Here is a 25,729-nt window from a genome sequence, read left to right on the forward strand (position 1 = left end):
TTAGTTAGGTTTGCTGTGTACAAAGTCTGGTGCTGGCAGATCCTGGAAAAAAACAAAATCCATCCAAGGTCCTACTTTTACATCCTGTTTGATTATTCTAAATTATAATCAGCATCGACAGACGCTAACTATTCCTCTCTGTTCAAAAATCAGCTAAATTTGGATTTTAAAGCAGAATTTTATGTTCACTGTCATATTATTTAGTAATATACTTAATAGGCCAGATCATTTACTATTGGTGGGAGTCTATATTTCCTTGGAGGATCATGCAGAACCAACACTGTACAAAGCCTCATCGATCCTGAACAGCGAGGCCAGTTGTCTCAGGACCCCCTTCTCCATCTTGGATTTTGAGGTTGAGGGTGGGGATGGGAGGTTGGAAGAGATAAGAATTCTCACACGAAAGGGATCTAAACATTGAAAAGCATTCTGAAACTTTTTAACCCCGACCAATTGTTAAAGATGCAGGTGTTTAATATCTTTTAATGGAAACATAAAATGCTAGAAACATCCAGCAAGCCAGGCAGAATCTGTGGAGTGAGAAACAGTTAACATTTCAGGTCTGGGCTCTTTCTTGAACAAACAGCATTTTCTGTTTTTATTTCATAGTTATAATGCAGAATACAGCACATTTTGGTCCAGCCTGTCCACTAAGTTGATTACCTGAGCTAACCCCATTTGCCTGCACTTCACCTATGTGTCTCTAACCCTTTCCTATCTATGTACCTGTCCAAATATCATTTAAATGTGATAATTTGACTACCACTTCCTCTGGCAGCATGTGCCATATTCCCATCACACTCTGTGCAAAAGAGTTGTCGTACAGGTCCCTTTTAAATCTTCCTCCCCTCAACTTAACTTGTACACTACCCTGAGGAGAAGATTGTCATCATTTACGTTTTCTATGCCTTTCATATTTCCAGCCATTGCCGGTTTTTAATTTTTTAATTTTTTTAACTTTTCAAGATATTAAAGTCCTTGTCAAGGCCAACATTTATTACTCCAACAGTGAATTTTATTTATTGCATTCATTGTTAGTTGCTGGTAGAGAAAATGACTGCTTAGGGTGGTTAATGGGGTACAAATCTGTTAAAAAGTTAATGATAAATTCTGTTAGTGGCATTTCTGCTCCTGATGTTCCACAGTCCCTCATGGATGCCTAATTTTGAGTTGCCAAAGTTGTTCTCCCTGTCTCATTTAGTACATTGATAATCATGCAATGAGATGGAGAGTGTCCTTGATTTGATTATAGAAAATTAGAGCACAGGAATGGGCCCTTAACACTAAGTTTGTGCTGAACATGATGTCCAATTCAACCCAAAACTTTGTTGCTTGCACATGATATGTATCCCTCCAATCCCTTCATATTTATGTGTCAATATTGAAGCCTCTAAATCACACATGTCAAACTCAGGCCCTTGGGCCAAATTTGGCCCATGATATAATTATATTTGGCCCGCAAGATTATATCAAATATGTGTTAGAGCTGGCCCGCTGGCCGCCGCACCAGTATAGCACATGCACAGCCAATACTACAAATCCCAGAATGCTTTGCAAATGCATTGGCGCCAGCCCGTCAGCCCGCTAATCGCCCCCACCTCCTCTCTTTACTTTCATTAGCATCTGTGACCTGTCGCCCAACTCGCACGTAATAAACCCCTTACGAAAAATGGCCAAACGAAAGACAGAAAACAGGACCTTTCAAGACAGGTGGGAGGCAAACTCTGACCCCAGAGTTTGATGAACTTGCATCTAAGAAGAGATGCCAAGTATCTGGTTTAGACCCAGGTGCATCAGAGTAAATCACAGTGTAGCAAGCTAAGCTTGGATTAATATTTTCTTTGGTTAACTTTGGACTCTTCATAGTTGAAAGATTGGATCTTCATTGAAGCAAGTTGTTGTTTTTTTAACTTGTTGGCTTGTGAAAAAAAAATACATTTAAAAGGAGCTTAAACGCTATAGAGAAATATTATTTGTTGAATATTTTATTTCTCATTTGTTACTGCTTCTTCTGGAAAGAGTTTAACCAAAACTATTATTAAACATTTATTTTAATAAGAAAAAGTTTAACATTACACATGTTGAAAGAAGAGAAAACATGCAGATGTTGTTGAAAATTATCAATAAATATTTAGTTTGGCCCACGACTTAGTCCAAGTTTTTAATTTTGGCCCTCTGTGAATTTGAGTTTGACACCCCTGCTCTAAATGATGCTACTGTTTCTACTTCCAAACTATTCCTGGCAGGCATCTACCACTCTGTATGTTGTCCCATACATCTCTTTTAAACTCAATTCCCCAACCAGGTGGACCTTCGTACTCTTTTGCTGCCCATCAAGGATGATTGGTGCAACAATGTTTGATAGTATACAGGGTTGTCAATGCCCAGACCAGCTGACAGTTCTGTGCTGAGAAGCCACAACTTTCCTACACAATCCACTACAATTGTACTGTAACTTAAATATGTTGAATAACTTTCTGTCAATACTTGGATTAATTAAATACAGGGATGAAGTAAATATCAAATTATTTTTTCTGATTCGGAGCTTGCACAGTTTTTTTGATATTCAAGTACATTTTAATATTTGTTCTAGTCAAAAGGTGTGAACAAGTGTAGCAGCAGATGATGTAGCTTCATTGTCAAATATTATCTTGCAAATTATTTGTGGTGAAGTTGTGCAAGTTTGCCAGGAATTATGTGATTGATGTAGAAAGCATTAGAATATAATGATTACCTACTCAGTTACATAATCCAACTGGTGTGTGTCTCACTAGTGGAGCAGAAGCTCAAAAACTTCATTTTCTCGAACACACATGGCAATCTGCAATTTGTTGCTGGGAAATCTAAAGCAAAGCATATTGAATAAACCATTTCAACACCTGTCATGCTGCAATTTTGATGCACACGAAATGGAAAAAGATGCAGAAACCAGAAAGTGATATCATTGTTGGATTTCTGTTATGTAATTTGAATGACAGTTAATTCACAATATTTTGTCCTGAAATTTAATATTAGAAATTAATATTATCAATGCAATGATAATCGAAGAGGTAGATGCAAAATTTTATTCATGTTTGTTATGGAAATTGCGATCTTTAGGAATTTTTCTAAAGTGAAAGATTTTACTGATGATTTGCGAACGACTAATTATTATATATGGTACCACAATTGACTTTGATATTGATGGAAATAATAATTACAAAAATAAGTTAAAATGAAATTATTATTTTTAGTTTTGAACAGCTGAATGGGGATTTTGAAAAATAAATTGTTGACAATATTAAATTTTTTGGGGACTGTGAAGAAATTAAAATTGTAAGACCAACAGCTGTATTTAATAAAGTATGAGAAGTACATCTTTGAACAATGAAATCATGTTTAACAAGTCCACATAATAATTCATTATTGACGAATGTCTATCTTGCAGATCCTGCAAAGATGTTTTCCAACTGTACAGTTCTGTCAATTCATGAAATATATTCAAATTTAAATAATTTTTAGAAAAAGATGCTTTTATGTTATTGGTTCCATAAATGTTGGATGGAGGTCATTCCAAAAGGATGAACACAATCAGTCTTGTTTGGCTGGCCATGTCATTTACATACCCAACACCAGAGTTCGGAAACAGACATGGTGTTCTCAGCAATACTGTGGGAAGAGATTACATACGAACAGAGGAAAAGAATTAAGACTCTACTCAATGCTTCTTTGAAGAAATACTATCAACTTCGGGGAATCTCTGGTACCTGACTGCTCAAAGTGGAGAAGGAATATTTGGGATGGTGTTAAGAATCAAGAGCCCATGTATCAAGAGCATACAGTGGCCCTGGGTAAGCAGCAGAAAGAGTAGACCACCTTTCAAACCACACACATGCCCACTTTGTGGGTCAACCTGCCATGTCCATGAAAGAGTCTGCAGTTCCCATATTCAGCTCTTTAAAAGTCTTAGAATTCACAAAATTGTGTTGGAACTAAATAATCCTTGATTCTGAGGGAAAATATAAGGTATTGTGGCGGCTCACCACAAGGCGGGTGAACCGGCCCCGCTTGTAAGCCACGCAGCGGGGCAGCCGGCCAAAATCGTGCCGTCGGGAGTTTCCCTTCCTTCCAGCTCGGGGCTCAGAAACCCGCACTTGGGGACCACGTGACGCCCGGATGACGTCAGCGCCCTCCAGCGCGGTTCTCAGCCAGTTCTGGGCTGGGAGTATAAGTGCAGCCCAGCAGCCTGCAATAAGCTAGTCTGCATACTGAGCTCAACCCGTCTGGTTGCGTGTGTTATCGCAGGAGCAGTGAGGCCGCCGCTACAATATCATTAATAAAGGAGAAGAGTGTTCCCATATTGGGAACACTGGGATTTATTGTGTTTCTCCAATTACCCCTGAAGTAAGAAGCAATTAAAAGTCAACAACAATGGTCATAAATGTAGATGGAATATTTGCTTATCTGAAAGATATTTGTGAACCAGGTGGATTTCTTTAACAATGCAACTAGTTCATAGTTACCATCACTGAGACTCTCCTTTTAATTCCAGATTTATTCAACGACTTGAATTTAAATTCCCCAACTATGTTGGTTGTGTTCAAATGTAAGACTCTGGATCATTGGTCCAGAACACTGTTAATCCAAAATAGCCCCCAAAGGAATATTTGCATCTTATTTTGTAATCCAGTATTTATGATAGGACAATTATTTTTAATTGTTCGTTACAGTTAATAGAATCTGTATCTGTAAATCTGGATCAAACTTTCTCGAATACATGTTTCTTCCCTTTTACATGGTTTTCCTGGATCTTAATATGAATTGTGGAAATGGTGAAATAAAGGTTCTATTCTATTTTTAATTATAGTGAGATAGGAACAAAGTCAATGTTGCTGTATTTAAGCCAGATGTTCATGATTATTTAAAGAAACAAGCTTTCAGAAGGTATCTGTCATGTTTTACAAGTAATAATTCCTCATAGCAATAAGCATCTTTGATATTAAAGGGACCCATTTCCCCCTCTTTAAATGTAAATTTTAAGTTGCAAAAAATCAGTTCTCAATATCATTATCAGATGAAAAAGAGATTATCAATTTCAATTCATTTTTTGAGATGCAGGCTAAAATATATTGCCTATCCCTATTGGCCTTGATATTCCACTTTAAACACTACAACCATAACTGAATTAATCAAGAAAGTCTACAGATGCTGGGGTCAAGCGCAATAGGCAAACGTGCTATAGAAACTCAGCAGGTCATGCAGCATCCATAGAAAGTAAAGGGTAACCAACAGGATATGAGCAAAAACAGACGGGTGCCTGAATAAAAGGTGGAAGGAGGAGAGGAGGGGGGGGGGGAGAAAAGGACAGCAGGGGGAGAACAGACTAACAGATAATAGGTTGGTGAAGGAGTTCTAGGCCCCAGATCCTAGTCCACTTGATAATACAGGAATGGCCAGCTCAGGTTAGTTTGTGATTTGGAGGGAAACATATTACTGGTGATGGTCTTCAATATTCTAAATTAAAATTAAATTCAAACTGGCTAGGTGTATGTGTAGGCTATTTCCATTGAACTTTGACCAGGTTTAGAAATAAGCAGGGATGAAATGAAAGGTGTGCTTTTGATCATAATTTTCAAATTAAAGTTTTGGCACACCTGCAATGATTAAATTGATTTTTGTATAATATTCGCCAGACAGAAAGATGATCCCAGAAATTTATTCACGGAGTCTAATTAATCACTAAGCTCAGGAAAAAGTAGTCCAAATAATTGATTTTGATCCTGTGCCAGGTCCAAAGATCCCATTCTTCCTTTTATCTCTCTCAGGCTACTGCATACTCTGTCCCCATGAGCTCCTTTTTTAAAAGTTCTTTTGCCACTAAACTGGTCTAAGAGAACATTTGCAGACATTTAACCTACCAGCATGATCAGAGGAAGAATGTGAAAATTCCACACAGACAGCACTCGAGGTCAGTTTTAATTCTCCAAAATATTAATAAGTTAAAAATTAGAGATACAAGAAATTAAAGATGCCATAATCTGGAAAGAAAGCAAAGCTAAAGGAATTCAATTGAGTCGGCAACATTCATGAAAAAAAATTGTCAGTCAGAGTTTTGTCTGGGTCCCTATTTCTCAATTGACCTGAAACATTGACTGACCATTTCTCTCCACAGATGCTGCCTGATCTGCTCAGTCCATCCATTTCATTAACTTATATAATTGGTACATCTCTGAGATTTTAATTCTTGGTGCACAGTTCCAAATGGTTTGCTCTCCATTAAAGGTTTGGTTATTAGTCAAATCTAGTTGCTATATTATTGATAAAAACTATTTTTGTTTCTGACTTACTGGATGTTGACTCTTTTGAATGGATTGTTACTTCAGTGAAGAGAAATTTTATTTTTTTAAGTTATGAATCATTACATATGCCTTATGAACTAATTTCATCAGGTGTCCAACAGAAAATATGAATATTTTTATTATAATAAAATACAAATTCCTTGCTTTTTGTAAATAGTTAAATCATACCCAGTTGCAATTAGTTATCTTATGAAAGTGGAAGAATGTGAATCAGGAAGGTAAAACAAAATTGCTGAAGGAGTCCATTGAATTCCTGTTTCAGACATCAACATAGTATAATTTTGTAATTCAACACCTCAAGAATATGGGTTTCATTTAGAACCATAGAACTTTACAGCACAGAAAATAGGTCCTTCGCCCTTCTCGTCTCTGCCGAACTATTATTCTGCCTTGTCGTACTGACCTGCACCCAGAACATAGCCATTTATACACCTCTCATCCATACACCTCCAAGCTTTTCTTAAATGTTAAAATTGAGCCCGCTCTCACCACTTCAGCTTGCAGTTTGTTCCATACTTCCACCACTCTCTGTGTGGTGAAATTTCCCCTAATGTTCACCCTAAACTTTTCCTCTTTCATCTTTAACCCACGTCCTCTGGTTTGTATCTCACCTCGGAGAAACACCAAAGTCTGCATAGGTGTGATTGTAATAACAACACACCAAAATACTGGATGAACTCAACTGGACTCTCACCTAAACTCAGTGGAAAATGCCTACTTGCATTTATTCTATCTCTATCCATCATAATTTTGTATTAAAAAAAATTCCACAAACCTAGAAAAATAATAATGTTCAAAAAAGCTCAGACACATGAATGCAGACAATTTTATGATAATAAAATATAAGTTTCCTGCATTCTGTAAACAGAGTTAAATCATATCCAGTTGTAATTAGTGATCTTTTGAAAGTGCAGAAAGGTAAAACAAAATAGCAGCGGATGATTTCTGATATTGGGATAATGTGCATCATGCCATCAGCCAATGGAGCATTGTTTCCTTTTTGGTGAAATGCCGTTGTCAATGACATTTTAAGCTTCTAGTATAGCTCATGTAAACAGACCAGCTGTCAGGGAGAAGAAGCAAGCAAAAATATGGTGACCTAATCACATAATTGAATCAAGCTGTTGCATGATCCACTACATTGTATTCAAGATTTAGATGAACAGGAACACAATATAAAATTATGGCTGTGGTGCTTTTGTACACATTTCACAAACATGGCCTAAAATATTGATGACAATACTTAAATGTTTAAAACAGAGAATGTAAGATGCTGCATTTTTAAGATTAATTAATACTTGATGAAATTATTCTGGCGGTGTAGGTGGATCAAACAAACGATTGCCTATCAGAAAGAAAATTACTCAGTCTGCACCAGTGAGTCAGCAAATCAAAGTAGAAACTTTTATGTTCCAACTTCTGTGCTGCAGTTTAAGTTAATTCAAAGGCAATTTGAACTGATCACCAACTAGTTTGCCGACATACCGAGAGCTGAGCACTTCTCTATCCTCTTGCAGCAGAAGACGGTTTGACTCTTTAGCAGTGAGTAAAATAAGAGCAGGGAAGAGACAACGTGGATTCTCTTGAGGACTGTCAACTGAATCCATTATGTCATGCACCTGGGATCAAGTCATATTTATATCTACATGTGCAGTTTCAATCTAACATCGTTGAGGCAAATGTCTGTTTGACGCTTAATCTTTTGAGTAGTACAATAAATTTTTTCATCACTTTTAAATATGTGCATCTTTTCTTTAAAATAACATCTGGAAAACTGATTTTCTGTAAATTTGTCAAGATTAATGTTGCTGGCCAGAATATCGAGCAAGGTGACATTACACCTTCTGTTCTCCATTATTTTCCAATAAAAGAAATTAGCCCCTTCACTAGAAATACTAAAGGGGTCATGAGGGCCTTTGCTTATAAAAAAGCCTAGCTAACCCGCAGGATCCATAGCCAAGAGAGATATTCTGATGTATGAGAAGCAAATGATGCAAAGAAGCTTCAAGGCATTTTAGATCAAGTTAATGGATAAAAACTTGGCAATTGCTGTATGATATGGATAAAGGTGAAGTTACCAGTTCAGGAGTAAAAATAGAGAGTGGTATTATTTAAATGGAATTAGACTGAAAAGCGACTCGATTTTTCTGATACCCTAGTCACTGAAAGCAACCATAAATGAACATCAAGCAATCAAGGAAAATAGTATGATGACCACATCAAGAGGATTTTACAAGAGCTAAGATGTCCTTCTACCTTTGTAGAGGGCTTTGCTGAGGCCATACCAGTAGTAATGTGTGTAGTTATGGTCTCAATCTTCTTCAGCATGATGCTGAACCAAGCCATGAAAGACCCCAACAATGAAGATGCTGTTTACATCCGGTACCGCACGGATGGCAGTCTCTTCAATCTGAGGCGCCTGCAAGCTCACACCAAGACACAAGAGAAACTTGTCCGTGAACTACTCTTTGCAGATGATGCCGCTTTAGTTGCCCATTCAGAGCCAGCACTTCAGCGCTTGACGTCCTGCTTTGCAGAAACTGCCAAAATGTTTGGCCTGGAAGTCAGCCTGAAGAAAACTGAGGTCCTCCATCAGCCAGCTCCCCACCATGACTACCAGCCCCCCCACATCTCCATCGGGCACACAAAACTCAAAACGGTCAACCAGTTTACCTATCTCGGCTGCACCATTTCATCAGATGCAAGGATCGACAATGAGATAGACAACAGACTCGCCAAGGCAAATAGCGCCTTTGGAAGACTACACAAAAGAGTCTGGAAAAACAACCAACTGAAAAACCTCACAAAGATAAGCGTATACAGAGCCGTTGTCATACCCACACTCCTGTTCGGCTCCGAATCATGGGTCCTCTACCGGCACCACCTACGGCTCCTAGAACGCTTCCACCAGCGTTGTCTCCGCTCCATCCTCAACATCCATTGGAGCGCTCACACCCCTAACGTCGAGGTACTCGAGATGGCAGAGGTCGACAGCATCGAGTCCACGCTGCTGAAGATCCAGCTGCGCTGGATGGGTCACGTCTCCAGAATGGAGGACCATCGCCTTCCCAAGATCGTATTATATGGCGAGCTCTCCACTGGCCACCGTGACAGAGGTGCACCAAAGAAAAGGTACAAGGACTGCCTAAAGAAATCTCTTGGTGCCTGCCACATTGACCACCGCCAGTGGGCTGATAACGCCTCAAACCGTGCATCTTGGCGCCTCACAGTTTGGCGGGCAGCAGCCTCCTTTGAAGAAGACCGCAGAGCCTACCTCACTGACAAAAGGCAAAGGAGGAAAAACCCAACACCCAACCCCAACCAACCAATTTTCCCTTGCAACCGCTGCAATCGTGTCTGCCTGTCCCGCATCGGACTGGTCAGCCACAAACGAGCCTGCAGCTGACGTGGACTTTTTACCCCCTCCATAAATCTTCGTCCGCGAAGCCAAGCCAAAGAGTTATGGTCTCCTTACTGAATTTTGCATTTGTATGCCATAGGAGGAATGGAACAAAGGTTCATCACATTGATTCTTGGGATAGCAACATGACTATAAATTGACTAGGTGTGTATTCACAAGAGTTTAAAAGAATAAGAGAGGATATAATTAAAACTTTTACAGACTAGACAGATTTGATGCCTAAAACAATATTTCGTATGGCTGGGTTATCTAGAACAAAATTTAACATCTCAGGATATGGCTTGAGACATAAAAATTACGGTGATGCATTTGTGTAATGATGAAATAGAAACTTGTAGGCAGGAAGGACAGATATTCAATAGATATCAACTGTCTACCATGTAGAATGAGAAAATAGTCAATATAATCATAATTACTCAGAGTGAGCCACCCATAATTCCTGAGAAATGCCTGGAATTTTGTGTGTTTCTGCTGCCAATTCCCAACGCAAGTGTTTGTATTCAGGATTTCCTTGTTTATATGGAACCCAGCAGCTATTGAGTGACCTTTCTTCCAGTGCCATTTAATGATGCTTATGGAATATAGTGCAGATATGTCAAATTGCAGAGATTGTCCACAAGGATTCTACGTCAGATTGCACATGGTACTCAGTTTTCCTCTGCGATTTCAATGCAAGAGAATGACTATGATAACATAAACATTTTTTCATATTTAAACATTTTAAAATTGAGTTTATTTTATTGTTTTAAAGTTTTTTTTAATGTTTAGTCAGTATTGTAATAGCTTGGATACTTTTTTGCAGATTATAATTTTTTAACATCACAAGAATTCAGAATAATCGCTGGTCAAGCTGAGGGCCTTGGTTAAGCAGTCATCAAAGATTTGTTGAGTAGTTTTTGTCTGCATTATTTTTTCTGGTGCCATATGATCCCATTTACATTGTAATAGTGTAGAGCTCGTTGAAAGAATCAAAGACTTGTTGATCCAAACCAAGGCTTTTATTAGCAAAAGACAGGAGCTCTTCACAGGTGGCCGACCAGTCCGGAATGATCCGACCTGGCTAGGGACACAACCCTTTAAGGCCCAGACAATAGGTGTGACTTAGCTCTCAGCCAATCGCTGTAAGCACAGTCTAGATACAGTAACTATATACGCTATGTACATTGGTGATAGATCTTTACTATCACATTCACCCCTTCTTGGAGAACTGACCCTGGAAAAAAAAACAAGAACGAGGGAGAGAATGAAAGGAAGGGGTAGGTCAAGGACTGTAGCAGTCAGGGGGTCTGACCATCCGGCGTGACCGCCATGGTGCCGGGATTGGGGTCGCTGGAGTGGTGTCGCCAGCGGGCTCGTCGGGTGCGACTGCTCCGTTGCTCAATTCCCCAGTCGTGTTGTTGGCAGGGTGGCCCGGGTCATTGGGGTGCTGTTGGTCCTTCTGTTGCGGCACGGGGCCTGGGGAATAAAGAGTTGGGGAAGGTTGGGTTGGGGGGGGTTTGCTGGGTCTACCGCGTCCTGAGCTAGGTCCCGCACCGAAACAGTGTCCTCCCGCCCGTCTGGGAACTCAACGTAGGCGTACTGTGGGTTTGCGTGGAGTGGAGTAGAGTCACTCGGTCGACCAAGGGGTCGTTCTTTGAGTGCCGGACGTGACGTCGCAAAAGGACGGGGCCAGGGACGGTGAGCCATGCCAGTACAGTGGTTCCTGATTCGGATTTCCTCGGGAAAAGGAACATCCTTTCGTGGGGGGTGGCATTTGTTGCAGTACGTAGGAGGGAGCGGATGGAATGTAAGGCACTAGAGAGAACCTCCTGCCAGTGAGAGGTGGGGAGACCTTAAGACCGGAGAGCCAGTGTAACCGCTCTCCATATGGTGGCATTATCCCTTGTGATTGCAATCCGGGCCACGTCCTCTAGTTTTTCTACCCCTTGCTCGAGCAAGTGCAGCCTCACTTCGTTCGATCAGAGCCCGGCCACATAGGCATCCCGGACGAGATCGTTTGTGATCTCGGCAGCAGTTTTGTCCACACAGTTACAGTCCTTGCCCAACACCTTTAATACTTGTAAATATGCCCTGCTGGACTCGCCGGGCTGTTGCTTCCTCGAAGCAAGCATGAGCCGGGCATGAACTCTGTTCACCGGTTGATTATACAGTTCTTTCAGTACCTTTATGGCTGCGGTGTAAGTGGTCTCATCCTGGATGTTCTCGTAGACTCTCAAGGACACCGTAGACAGCAATGCTGTTAGACGCTGGTTATCCTCCTCCACCTCAATGAATCTCAGGAAGTTTTCAAAGTTCAGCAGCCAGAAGTTAAAGGCTTTGGAGGCTGTAGCTGACTGTGGGTCGATATCAAGTTTTTCTGGCCAAGTTAAACGCTCCATGCCTTTCAAAAAAAATTCTTTTTGCTAATAAAATTGTAGAGCTCGTTGAAGGAATCAAAGACTTGTTGATCCAAACCAAGGCTTTTATTAGCAAAAGACAGGAGCTCTTCACAGGTGGCCGACCAGTCCGGAATGATCCGACCTGGCTAGGGACGCAACCCTTTAAGGCTCAGACAATAGGTGTGGCTTAGCTCTCAGCCAATCGCTGTAAGCACAGTCTAGATAAAGTAACTATATACACTATGTACATTGGTGATAGATCTATACTATCACAAATAGGCACTGCCATTTTAACCTATATGTTCCTGAAACTTTTACTCTGTTTCTCTTTTCACCTATGCAGCCTGATCTATGGAGTACCTGCAACATTTTACATTTTTATTCTGTATATTCAACTGAAGCCTGGTCTTCCCTTTCAGGTGACACACAAAAGTCTGCAGATGCTGAAATTATAGTAAAAATACACAGAAATGCTGGAGGAACTCAGCCGGTCTTGCAGCGTCCATAGGAGGTAAAGATATATTACCAACATTTAAGTGATATATCTTTACCTCCTATGGATGCTGTGAGACTGGATGAGTTCCTCCAGCATTTCTGTGTATTTTGCCACTCAGGAGAACACAAAAGATTCCATGGCAAGAATAAGCAGAGTTAAGGTTTCAGATCTGAAACCCCTTTTCACATTGGTGAAAATCAAATTGGCAGTTCAACGAACCATTTTAACGTAGCTGTAGAGCCATTCACACTGGACCAAAGTTAACCGGTTCTCTGTGCCCTTTCACATTCACCACCCAGCACCACAGAGCAAAGAGTGCCTATCCTCCAGCGGTGACGACCCGCATACCCCCTGTCCCGTTTACACTGGGCGAACCAGTCAACCAATTCAAAGTGAATCGCTGATAATACTATCTCCCTAAGTTTTCATCCCCAGGGCAATTTGACCCCTGCATGCCTGTTCACAAGTGTACACACTAGCATGTTAAGTGGTAGATTGGCAGTTAATTACTGGGTTAAAGTGCCAGTGTGAAAGGGGCTTGATCCTTTGTCAGATTGCACTGATTTATACTGGATCTGGCCCAAGATTTCTTTTTAATGCATCATTTTTAAATGTTTTTAACATTTTAAAAATTCAACTTTTATTTAAATTTATGTTATTTGTATAAATTATTTTAATATTTATTAATATTTTAATTTTTTTGAATATCAGGAACGTTCATAAACATTAGGTTTATGATATTTTTGAGGGTAAATTGGCAAATAATATAACAGCAGATAGTCGGAGTTAGTACAGGTACATCAGGAGGAAGAGAGTAATTGAAGTAAACATTGGTCTTTGAAAAGATTGAGTTTGGACTTAATGGGAAAAAGAAATGAATTGGTCTTCATGATATAAGGTACTGTAAACATCTGAGTACTCAAAAAGGGAGATCATACTGCTTAGGAGCTTCAAGCTGTAAGGTTTATAGAGAGTTTGAATTAAAGGTTCTGCATTTAATTATGATATGATCCAGATGTAAAGTTGTTATGATGAGAATAAAATTAAACATTTTGTGTTTCAATTTGACTTAAATTAGAGATGAACCCACCGAAGGACTTGAGTTGTCCCCTGTAATTTGCATTCACGTTTCATGTATGTTGCAATTTAACACATCATAGTAGGTGAATCAATAAAATGCTCCTTCTCTGTGACTTTGTGTTAATTTGTCACCTCAACTTGTTGCATTGTCTTTTCTCACAATGGACTTTTCAGTTATGCTGGAGGGTCTTGGAATCTATCCCTCTGCTGCAGGAACTGTTGACATTGATAAGGTGCTTAAACATCTAATTTCATATTATTTTCAAACTACTATTACAGACAGATGAAGGAACAAAGCAAGAAAGTGGCCAACCTAAAGCATAAAGAACAGGTGGAAAAGAAAAAAAATGCCCAGCTGTTAGAGGAGGCACGTCGAAGAGAAGATAATTTAGCTGATGGTTCCCATCAACTTCAGGTATGAAATTCAACCACACTGATTTGGTTTTTACTTCAACACGTTTGGAGTTCATGTTTAACAGTTTCAGATGTGTAGTTATGTCTATTTTCTAAAATCTGTTTTGCTGGATTGAAAGGCCTATGTTTTGGGAGAAGTCCATAGTATAAAATATTCAATCTTTGGATTTAAGGCAAACGGACGTATTCATGCTAGCATACAGCGAAAGCATCTGGGGGTTGGCTTTTGGGGTTTTGATATTGCTTAAACATAGATATTCTGGCATTTAATTATTCATGTCCATGCCTGATGATATTAAATTTGCTCTTATTTTAAGAGAGTTTTGTTTTCCAGTTTCATCTTGGCCTAGATTTCAAATTCAGGATACTTATGTAAAAATCTAGAAACACCTTAACAAGCAGGGCTGCACATAAACCACAATAGCAACTGAGGAGTCTACTTTTCTTAGCTTGACCCTGAGAGCCATATGCGACCACCCTTCACTACACATTAATAGCTCAGTAGTAGTGAGAGCGAAGAGCACCAAATTCCTCGTAATCCACTCAAGAAGTAACATATTCTGGACACACAACATCTCCTCACTTGTCAGGAAGGTGCAACAGTGACTGCACTTCCTTAGAAGGCTGAGGCAAGCAAGGCCATTCTGTCAGGTTTCTATAGTGCTCTGTCCAGAGTGTCCTGGCTGGCTGCATCATAGTGTGATACGGTTGTATCAGATTGGAGGTCAATCCATAGGACCATAAACAATATTTATCTTAATATATGTATACATCATTTGCCTTTATGTGTGTTATGTCTGTAAACATGTTTTGCCCTGTTCTGGACTGGGAAATGCTGTTTTGTCAGGTTTTTGATACAATCTGAGGACAGATAAACTTGAACTTGAGAATTGAGGATAAATTGTGCCCCCTCTGGTTCCTTGGGACTGAGTTAGCTCATGAGGCAGAATGCACAAACTCTGCCCAAGATGGAACTTTGGGATGGTGATAGTGGAAGATGGTGTACTCATCTTTTATTTTTGTTTGGCTTTCTTTTGCTATTTCTACTGGATTCCATGTGAACCCAACAAAGGGAATTAAGATTCCCAACTCCATCTGAAATGCTCATGCATTCTGAGTTGTCATGGGCTAGACTTTCCTTCAGTTTGGTGATAATCCTTGAATTTCTATATCCTTTTGTTAATCTCTTGTTTCAATGGACCTCAAAGTAGAGTGCTTGTTTTAGGATTTTAGTTTTGTGTATGTGAGTGACAAGACCTGGCCATCAGAACTATCTCAATAATTAGAACCTCACTTCTGGATAAGATTCTGGCCATTATTTTAAAAAAAAGGGAGGAATGGAGTGGTGTGGTGATGAAATTGACCCCATTGTTAAGATTAGCATTAAAGGATAGAATGCGGAGAAAATAACACACATGTGATGAAAAATAGAACTCTTGGATACATTGCAGACGGTACCGTATTTTTATACATATAATGCATACGTTATATTTTTTTTTACAAACCAAGCACCCTTCCCCCCCTCTGCGCATTATATGCTTGTGTGCGCTATACGAGAATATTTTTACATGTTGAAAGAACACGCACAATTAATAGCGGGCATGGGAAAGTCAAACAGGCAATTTATAGTGGGCATAGTACTATAATAGCGACATTGAAAGAGTGCGCACAATTTATAGTGGCCGTGGGAAAGACACGCCTGCAATTTACAACGAGCATGGGAAGTTATTGCGAATGTGGGAATATAATAGCGGCATTGAAAGAATGCGCACGTTTTTTAATGGCCATGAGAAAAACACGCTAGCAATTTATAGTGAGTGTGGGAATGTTATAGCGAGCTTGAGAATGTAATAGTAGCAATGAAAGAATGCGCACAATTTATAGTGGCCGCGGGAAAGACGCAATTTATAGTGAGTATGGAAATGTTATAGCCAGCATGAGAATGCAATTGTGGCAATGAAAGAATGTGTACAATTTATACCAGGCATGGGAAATGTTGATCTTGGGAAAATCTCTTTTTACTGAATGCCATGATATGGCATTCTGGCTAGGGCAATGCACCTTCTTATCAATGTTAATTGCCTAGACCTGTCCCTGAGGGAGGAGATTAACATATCAAGTGCCTCTGAAGACAAGATAATATTGCTCATGCAAGTATTTTGCAGAAGTTACAGAAAACCTGGACTTCATTGCCCTAGAGTAGCTCAAATAGACATTTCCTGGGCAATCAGGTCTTTGTAGAGTTGAACTGAGGATACTTGTTGGATATGTTAATATAACTAGCTCCCACCCTCCCTTTCCACTCTCCACTGAAATGACCCTTTCCTCCCCTGATTTGGTTCCTTTTTGATCTGAGTCTAGTGTCCTGAAATCCTGAAATCCTGATCTGCTCCCCTGAGACCAAGACAAAGGTCTTGGACTTAAGCTACTATCTGAGAGTCTGAACCACTTACTCAGCTGCCAGCAATATCCCAGTGTCTGAACTCAGGAATCCCCCAAACTGCCACCCCTTATCCTGCCCCATTTTGCCCTCTGCTCCTGCTCCATTATAGGCCTATGACTGCTAGCCATCTGAAACCCAGCCAGAGATCAGAGTACTTAGAACACATTTTTGACCTTGACCTTGAAATCATGCTGTGGATCATCAGTTCTGATGCAATTGAAGTAAGGTACACAAAAGTTGTGAGAACACTGTAATTATTATTAAAATTGCATTGGCTCTCAGTGCCATTTCTTTTGGAGACAAAAGTTTCTTAAGATATGCAATGTGCTCTCTTAATTTTTTTTTTGTTTGTTGTGTGTCATTAAATCGGTTTTATTTATATGATGGCAATCTCCAACCATTAGCCTCTAGTTTCTAGCTACATTACTTTCATTAATTTTAATTTTATAGTTAGTTACTGCAGGTTCTGGAAATGTCAAAGGAACAAAAAATGGTCTTTCAATGTCAGATACATTCCAAATACCACAACAGTGTAAACAAGAAATTGGTACAAAATATTTGGTATCTTAGACTGCCCACTATTAAACTTGTTCCTCCAGAGTTGCCAATTTCAGTGCTGGCACTACACATCCTTTCTGTAACCAAAAAAAAATTGCATTGAGATTCTCATTCATTCAATATGGTGTTGTTGGTGTAGCTTGAATACAAGATATAACTGCACACTCTCATGATGAAGCCAGACAGCAAGATGAAAGTCATTCTAAATTCTTGAAAGATAGTTTTGATGTTCCACTGACATAGAGCAGCGCTCAAAAGATTGAGGAAAAAGTACCAGAAAGAAATTCGAGATTGCTATTAAATGGACAGATTACTGTCAGGTTGCTGTAAATGTCAGATTCATGTTGGAATGAAGTTACTTCATTAAACTACATATTAGATGTCATCGGGTACCACCATTTTTTTTTTAAATGCTAAGGAAGAGAAGAAGTTTCACCTGTTTAGCAGAGTGAAATATGACATTGACTGTTACAACCATATAACAATTACAGTATGGAAACAGGCCATCTGGGCCTCTCTATGCTGCACCGATTTAAGAGAACTCCACTAGTTCCACCTACCTGCTTCCTGTCCATAACCCTCCAATGCCCTCCCATCCATGCACTCATCCAACCTCCTCTTAAATGACAAAAATTGACCCTGATGCAACCACCTCTTCTGAAGGTCATTCCACTCAGCCACCACTCATGAGGGGGAAGTTTCCCCTCATGGAGTGTAGACAGTTTTACTTCATCCTTAGAGGAAGAGTCATTGACGGTGCTGAGTTTTTACTGTGTTAGGGGATCCCTTCTATCACACCCAGATATTATCTACTTCCTGTGCTGAGTAAGATGATCAAGCTGTTTCTCTCCTGCTGGTCCTCCTGCTCCTGCTTTCTGTAATCTTGTACTTCTTCATTCTTAGAATCTCATTGGCTAGCTTTCTTCAGGCATTGTTTAATTTTAAATTCACATTATTACAACATTGGAAACAAGCAGCTCATTGCCATTTGGCCCTTTGTGTCTGTTATCCCAATCAATAGGATCATGGTGTGTTTTTTTTTACATCAGTCTAACTTTCCTGCATTATTCCCAATATCAAGTGGTTCCCTTAATATCAAAAAAGTATTTCAACATACTTCATAAATATTCCCAACATTTAAGCTTTTAGAAGAGTTTGAAGATTCCCTCTGTAAAAATATCTGCCCATCTCTGTTCCTGAGTTTTATGATATCTTCATTGATTTCTAAGCTGCTATTTGTGAGCAGGTTGCTTCTCTCGTTGAGTAGCACAATGCCATTTGTGGAAACGCTGCTGTCTATGGACAAAAGATGTTGCTCAACGAACATTTGGTGTAGTTAGCAACAACCGGTAGCTATTCTCTGCAACGTGTGAAAAGAATGCACTTCTACATGGTCAAAGGGATACTATGCACGTGAGATTGCTTTCTTCCAGAGCAAGGATTTTGCATGCTTGAACTTGTTTTCTCCTGTAAGAACAGAAACTTGCAACTTCTACACATCTCCAACATGAGCAGAGTCCTGCTGTGGAAGTTGCAGCACACTAAGTGTTTAAGTGCTTAAAACATCTCCGAGGAAATACACAAGCAGAAATGAAAAGCAGAAAGAACATTGCCTTAAGTAACGAATGCTGCTTGCAGAATAAAATATAGAAAATATTACTAATTACCATATATTTTTGCATATAAGATGACCTTCAGGTAAGACAGGTCCCCAATTTCAGCCTGAATTTCCAGCTTTTATCATATACCTGGTGTAGAAGACGATCCACCAAAAAAATATGTGTGTTGGTGCAGTCAAAATAGATTAGTACCAAATAATGCTGTTGTATCAGGTGTTTTAACTTCTCTATTCCAACCACTAGATGTCTACTTGAACAAACCATTTAAAGATCATGTGCATAAAGAATGGAATAATTGGATGACGAGTCCTGAAAAATCCTTCACAAAATATTCCCTGCACTATTTGATGTGCTGTGTGATTTTGTGGTCAAAGTATGGAATAAAGTAAAAGTAGAGACTGTAATAAAATCTTTCAAAAAGTGTGGTATCTCTAGTTCAGTGGATGTTACGGAGGATGATTTATTGTGGAACACTGTGACAAAGTGGAAGATTCAGACTAGAACCCTTATGATAACAGTGTAAGCAGTGAGACTCTGGATCTGCTTGCCGAGTTCTTTGCCTCAGACAATGTTAGTGATTTTGAAGGATTTTAAAAGTGTTTTTTTTATAATAAAAATTTCTTTCCAATATACCAGTAGCTTAAAAATTTATTGTAGGGTGAGGTCTATAGTGGGTTATTGAACCAATGAGTGGTACTTTGAGTTGAACTTTAAGGTCACGCTTTTGTATCTGGCCTAAAAGATGACCCCTGTTTTTTTTGGCATGTTTTTTGGTTGCATCTTATATGGTAATTATGGCCTTGATTACATTTGCTGGCACGTAGAAATTAGCCATCTTTATAAGAGAGCAGGCAATAGATGAATAGTAAGCTTGCAATTATTATGAGTTATTCATGCCTTAAGTCATATCATAACTGGTAATTTTACCAGAGGCATTTGATTAAGCATGCAGTTCCTTTATGTATAAAGGTAACTTTTGGGTATAGTTCTTTAGAGCAGTTCAATGATAAGGGCCATGCTCAACTCCTTCTGCACAAGTCAAATAAAGTGTGTTTAGGAATTAGTGCTGTTTGTCAGAGTCTTAATATTCGGTAACCACACTGTCTGATTTCAGAGAGCATTTCACATCCTACCACTGCCTCTGAACCATGATCCACAGATCTACTTTAATTGGCCAAACCCACAGTCTAAATTCAGACAAGGCATTGTCATAAATTCAAAAGAACAAAAAGTATCCATCCAACAAATGTTATGCAACCACAGGGTCTGATATTAGTATAGGTTACAAAGCAGTCAAAATGGAATGGTATTGGGGCATTTTATTCAAAAGACAAACGTAATTTTTTTAAACAATAATTTTCCACTGATGTACTCTTAGGTTTTACCTCGTGGTAAAATAGATCTCAAGAAACACAAGACATGTATAACTTTATTTTATTTTAGGGCATTATGTCTGTTAATAAGCATAGAGAACTTTTTGTTAGTAATAATGATAAAAGCATGTTTTTCAACAAATAATGTAGTCATAGCTGATTGCTGTTAGCTGATGAGAAATACTTTATACAGTAATATTTGCCTCCCAACTGTACAGCATGTGTGTGAGTAAATGAGATTGACAATATCCATACTATGTTATTCAGACTATGAATAAATTGTAACTACTGTCTCCTGTCTTGCTAATTCCTGAATTGGGATTCTTTTTCATTAGCGTGCTCTTAAAAAAACACACAGGAGAGACTTCAGTGAAAGGCTGAAGAATATGAGCAAGATAATATAGCTCAGTGCTGCTGTTCTCTTATAATCTTCATTTATGCCCAAGATTTAAAACTGTGACAGATGAAATATATTTCATGAAGTAATTTCTTTTGCAGAATAGAAAGATCTGCTGGATGTGAGTAGAGTGAAACAGGGCTATTCTTTATAGATGAATTTATCATGTGCTGTGCACTGTGTAATTTGGTCTCGTCAAATGATTCAGCAGCTTCAGTTGAGAGGCATAACTCCAAGTGAGTCCTGGTCCATTGCCACTTGGTTGGTTTGAAATATCAGCTCCACAATTAATCCTTTTAACCCCTGACTGTCAATCCACCTGAAAATTTGAGATGTTCCTTAACGTTAGCTGCATTGACTAATGATGATTTTTGTCCATCGGTGTAGATCAACAGATTGAAGCATTTGTCCATTGTTAACAACAACCAAGAAGAGCTCCTCTGAAGAGAATGGATTTCATGTAGAATGTAGTGTGCTTTAAATAATGTGTATCCATCAGAAAATTAAGAGATGTTATCATTATGAAAGGAATAAATAGACTAGACATAAACAGACTCTTTCCCCTGGGGGCAGGGGAGGTTGGAACAAGAGGCCATGAGTTAAGGGTAAGGGGGAAAAACTTTAAGAGAAATATTAGAGGTGACTTTTTCACTCAGCAAGTGGTGGCAGAATGGAATGATCTTCCGAATGAGATAGTTGCGGCAGGGTCCCTTTTCTGTCATTTAAGAGAAGGTTGGATGTGTACATGGAGGTGAGGGTGTTGGAGGGTTATTGACGGAGAGCAGGAGATTTGAGCTAGTGGAGTTCTAGTGAACGGAAATGATTATATGATTATGATTCTCTGAGGAGTGATTGATTCCTTGATATAAGCCTCAAAGCCAGCATACAAATGAGTATGATATCTCATCAAGGATAACTCATTTGTCTATTTGTCAGAGAACCATGGAATCATAGAGCTCTGCAGCATAGAAATGAACTTTTTTTTTCAGCATATCCATGCTAACCAGGATGGCTAACCAGGATGTTTGTCCAAGCTAGACCCATTAGCTTGTGTACTGTGCTCGTGGTTAGGAATGGAGTGTAGACAGTTTTATTTCACTTGGAGGAAGAGTCATTGACTGTGCTGAGTTTTTACTGTGTTAGGGGATCCCTTCTATCACACCCAGATATTATTTACTTCCTGTGCTGAGTAAGATGATCAAGTTGTTTCTCTCCTGCTGGTCCTCCTGCTCCTGCTTTCCTTAATGTTGTACGTCTTCATTCTTAGAATCTCATTGGCAACCTTTCTTCAGGTATTAGTTTTCTTCTACTAGCCAGGTTATAAAATATGCAGGAGACTATACACCAGTAGACATGTACTACAGTAGACCTCAGACTGATGTGGATTGTGGAACCTAATCTTTAGAATATGATGGCATTCACATACTGTCCTGGTGATACGACGGATGTTGTGGCAGTGGCCAGCTGGAGCAATGGGAATTCACCTGTGTATCATCAACCATCACTATCCCTTGTTTTTTTTTCCCCAAAGTCCAACTTCAGGGTAGCACTATCCACTAAAGATTTCAGGCGGAGTGGACTTGCTAAGCATGAAGAAGCACTAGAAAACATGTAATTAGACGTACATTCAGTGTGGTAACAGGCCATTTCGGCTCATGGGTCCGTGGCTCCTAACTTACACCGCATTAACCTACACTCCTGGTATGTTTTGAACATTGGGAGGAAAACCCACGCAGGCACAGGGAGAATGTTCAAACTCCTTACAGGGAGCATGGGATTCAAACCCTAGTCCGGTCCTGATTGCTGATGCTATAAGGAATTGCACTAACCATTGCAACAATGAGAAAACTCTTCTTCTGATCAATAACAACGTTATTGGTGCTAGAATCCCCTTTTATTGATGTTACGTCACTCTGCACCTGGTGAAAAATGGCAGTGCCATCATGTAGGTAATGCCACCTGCTCCTTGCTGAAATCAAAATGCACAAACTCATTTCTCCAAGATTAGAAAGCCTGGAACTGTGGGCTCCAATTTTTGTTGGGAAGGATTGAAATGTGCATTGATATCACCAAATGTACTTTGATTCTGGATGCTGAAGATCCAGAAATGGATTGTGAGCAGAAGTGCCTGGTCGATTTTTATGATTTGTTGCAGAAATAATGGCTGAATCCAGGTTGAATCTACTTTGGATAAATCACTGTTACATGATCCAATTTCTCAGCATGTTTTTTCAGACTGAGTACATGCTTTAATAACTGAATGTTGATCATGCTCCTGTTTACTGTGCATTAGCGACACAATTTCACAGCACTGACATCAGTGCCTCATTCGTTCTTGCTCCCCTTTAACCCCTCTCTCTCTCCATACTCTGCTACAGGTTTGAGTTGTGCTCAAACTCTAAAAGGGAAAATTGAAAAACATTTACATTTTTATCAACAAAAATATGCCTTTAGGAGCGAGGATAAAGTTGCTGGTGGTCATAGATCTGATTATATCTTTGTAGGGTCATAGGAGATGATGGTTAGGTTTAAGCAATTCTCCACAGAACTGTTGACATTTTTCAACAAGGTCCAGCCTGAAATATTAATGACATTCCTTTTTTGACTTCACCAGAGTGGGAGGTAAATAATCTTATCAACAGAAATTTTTCACATTTGCTGCTGTCTCTTTTGAGTTTAATCAGAGCTTAAACCATTTGGTATGTGATATCTAATGCAAAATAAATAGCCATTTTAATAACGGGAATGTAAAGTATGCTTCTATGACATAGGTGCAGAGTTGCTCAATTACAACTGCTGGGCTATACTATTTGGAAGGTATGTCTGCAACTAATCTTTCAAACTTTTGAAGATGGTACTTCATGGTGTTATGGTTCTTTTTTTTAAAAATTTTTATTTTTCACACTATGAATCATATTGACCAAAATACGCATAAACATTTCCCTTTTGAATATACACAGTGTCATTTTCTCCCCTTTTCCCGCCCTCCCTTCCGACTAAACATTCAGCATATATGATACATTAAACCCATTAAACAATGTCATCACAATGAAAATAAACAAAAAAATTGTGTCATCTACTTTTACACACTGGGTCAGTTCATTTCGTCTTCTTCTCCTTCTGTGGAGGTCCACGGTAGGACTTCTCTGTTTTGTTCCATGTACGGTTCCCAAATTTGTTTGAATACTGTGATGTTATTTTTTCCAATGGAATACCTTTAATCATTTCTATGTACCATTGCTGTATTCCTAGGCTATCTTCTGATTTCCAGGTTGACATTATACATTTTTTTTGCTACAGCTAAGGCTATCATAATAAATCTTTTTTGTGCTTCATCCAAATTGAGGCCAAGTTCTTTACTTTTTATATAACTTGGAAGAAAGATCTCTGGATTTTTTGCTATTTTATTTTTTGTGATTTTGTTTACTACTTGATTTAGATCTTCCCAGAACTTTTCCACTTTCTCACATGCCCAAATTGCATGTACTGTTGTTCTTGTTTCCTTCTTACAGCGAAAACATCTATCTGATACTGTTGGGTCCCATTTATTTAACTTTTGCGGCGTGGTGTATAGCCTGTGTAACCAATTATATTGTATCATCCGTAACCTCATGTTTATTGTATTTCTCATAGTTCTGGAACATAGCTTTTCCCATGTTTCATTCTTTATCTTTCTGTTTAGATCTTGTTGCCACTTTTGTTTAGGTTTGCAGCTTATTTCATCGTTCTCTTTTGTAGTTTGATGTACATGTTGGTTATAAATCTTTTAATTATCATTGTGTCTGTAATCACATATTCAAAACTGCTTCCTTCTGGTAACCTCAGCCTGCTTCCCAATTTGTCCTTCAAGTCGGTTTTCAGTTGGTGGTATGTAAAAATTGTACCGTGAGTTATACCATATTTGTACTTCATTTGTTCAAAAGATAATAATTTATTTCCTGAAAAACAATTTTCTATCCCTTTGATCCCTTTTCTCTCCCATTCTCTAAAGGAAAGGTTATCTATTGTGAAAGGGATTAGTTGATTTTGCATCAATATTAATTTTGGTATTTGATAATTTGTTTTTTTCCTTTCTACATGAATCTTCTTCCAAATATTGAGCAGATGGTGCAGTAATGGTGAATTCCTATGTTGCACCAGCTTTTCATCCCACTTATATAGTGGTGTTATGCTTCTTGATGGGAGGAATTTAAGATCCTTCCTTTCCTTGCAGAAAGTCAGAGTGGTGCAGGTACCTCAACCAAATCTGTTGCTAGTATCAAGGGATTTTCTGCAGACCAAATTAGTTATCATTATCAAAAGGAGAAATGAAATGAATCAGATTTATGTATCCATTTAATGCAGGTCTAAAAAAGAAGATTTGATGGTGAATTGAAAGACAATTTAATTGACCTGGTTTACCCGTTTCACAGTATACAACTCTTCTGTGTCTTAGTCTTGTATTTTACCCAAAAGTAACATTTTGCTATCAGATATGTTGTACTAACTTAAAATACACATAAAAAACTGTGAAAGTCCAATGAATTGCATTTATACATTAATTTCTTTTGCCAGAGTTGTTAAATCTGTGGAATTGGTTGCAACATGAATTGGGTGTATTTAAAGCAGAGATTGATAGATTCTTGATTAGCCAGAGCATCAAAGGTTATGGGAAGAAGGCCGGGCCATGAGCTTGAGTGGAAAAATGGATCAGCTCATGATAGGCTGAATAGCCTATTTTTTTTCTCCCATGTCTTATGGTCCTATGGTCTTAATTGCTGGTTCTTAAAGTAGTGGACAACAGGAAAAAATATATAATTTTAAATAAAAATTATAATTTCTTTATTGACTCTAAAGCAGTGGTTTTCAAACTGGCCCCCTAAACTCGCATTCCACTTTAAGCAATCTCTATGCTATAAGTGCTTTGTGATTAGTAAAGGATTGCTTAAGGTAGTATGTAAGTGGGAAGGGAAGGTTGAGAACCACTGCTCTAGACCCATTTGTTACTGAAATATTTTGCTTGAGAAAAATTGTCATTGGCCCACTTACTTTAGGAATATGAAACCATACACATAACGAGTCAATTAGGTACAATTAAAACAGTGGCCTTCAAACTTTTTCTTTCTACTCAGCATGTTTACTCAATATACACAAAGATCACCCTAATGTTTTAATGAGATCCACTCTCAATTTTCTAAATTCCAATGGGTATAATCCTGGTGTATCCAATGTT

At 38.8% G+C, this 25,729-nt stretch overlaps 1 protein-coding gene across 9 annotated transcripts in view; it reads left to right on the top strand.

Moving 5' to 3' along the window:
* Positions 1-25,729, top strand: part of LOC138745950 (ELKS/Rab6-interacting/CAST family member 1-like) — a 539,260-nt gene that overhangs the window by 116,589 nt on the left and 396,942 nt on the right. For all 9 annotated transcript variants that reach the window (XM_069903518.1, XM_069903519.1, XM_069903525.1 and 6 more), the window contains exon 13: positions 13,993-14,128. In XM_069903518.1, the coding sequence (XP_069759619.1) occupies positions 13,993-14,128 (136 nt within the window). The remainder of the gene's footprint in view (positions 1-13,992; positions 14,129-25,729) is intronic.

The sequence above is a fragment of the Narcine bancroftii genome, chromosome 11 (genome assembly GCF_036971445.1).
Source record: "Narcine bancroftii isolate sNarBan1 chromosome 11, sNarBan1.hap1, whole genome shotgun sequence".
In the NCBI taxonomy this organism is placed as follows: Eukaryota; Metazoa; Chordata; class Chondrichthyes; order Torpediniformes; family Narcinidae; genus Narcine; species Narcine bancroftii.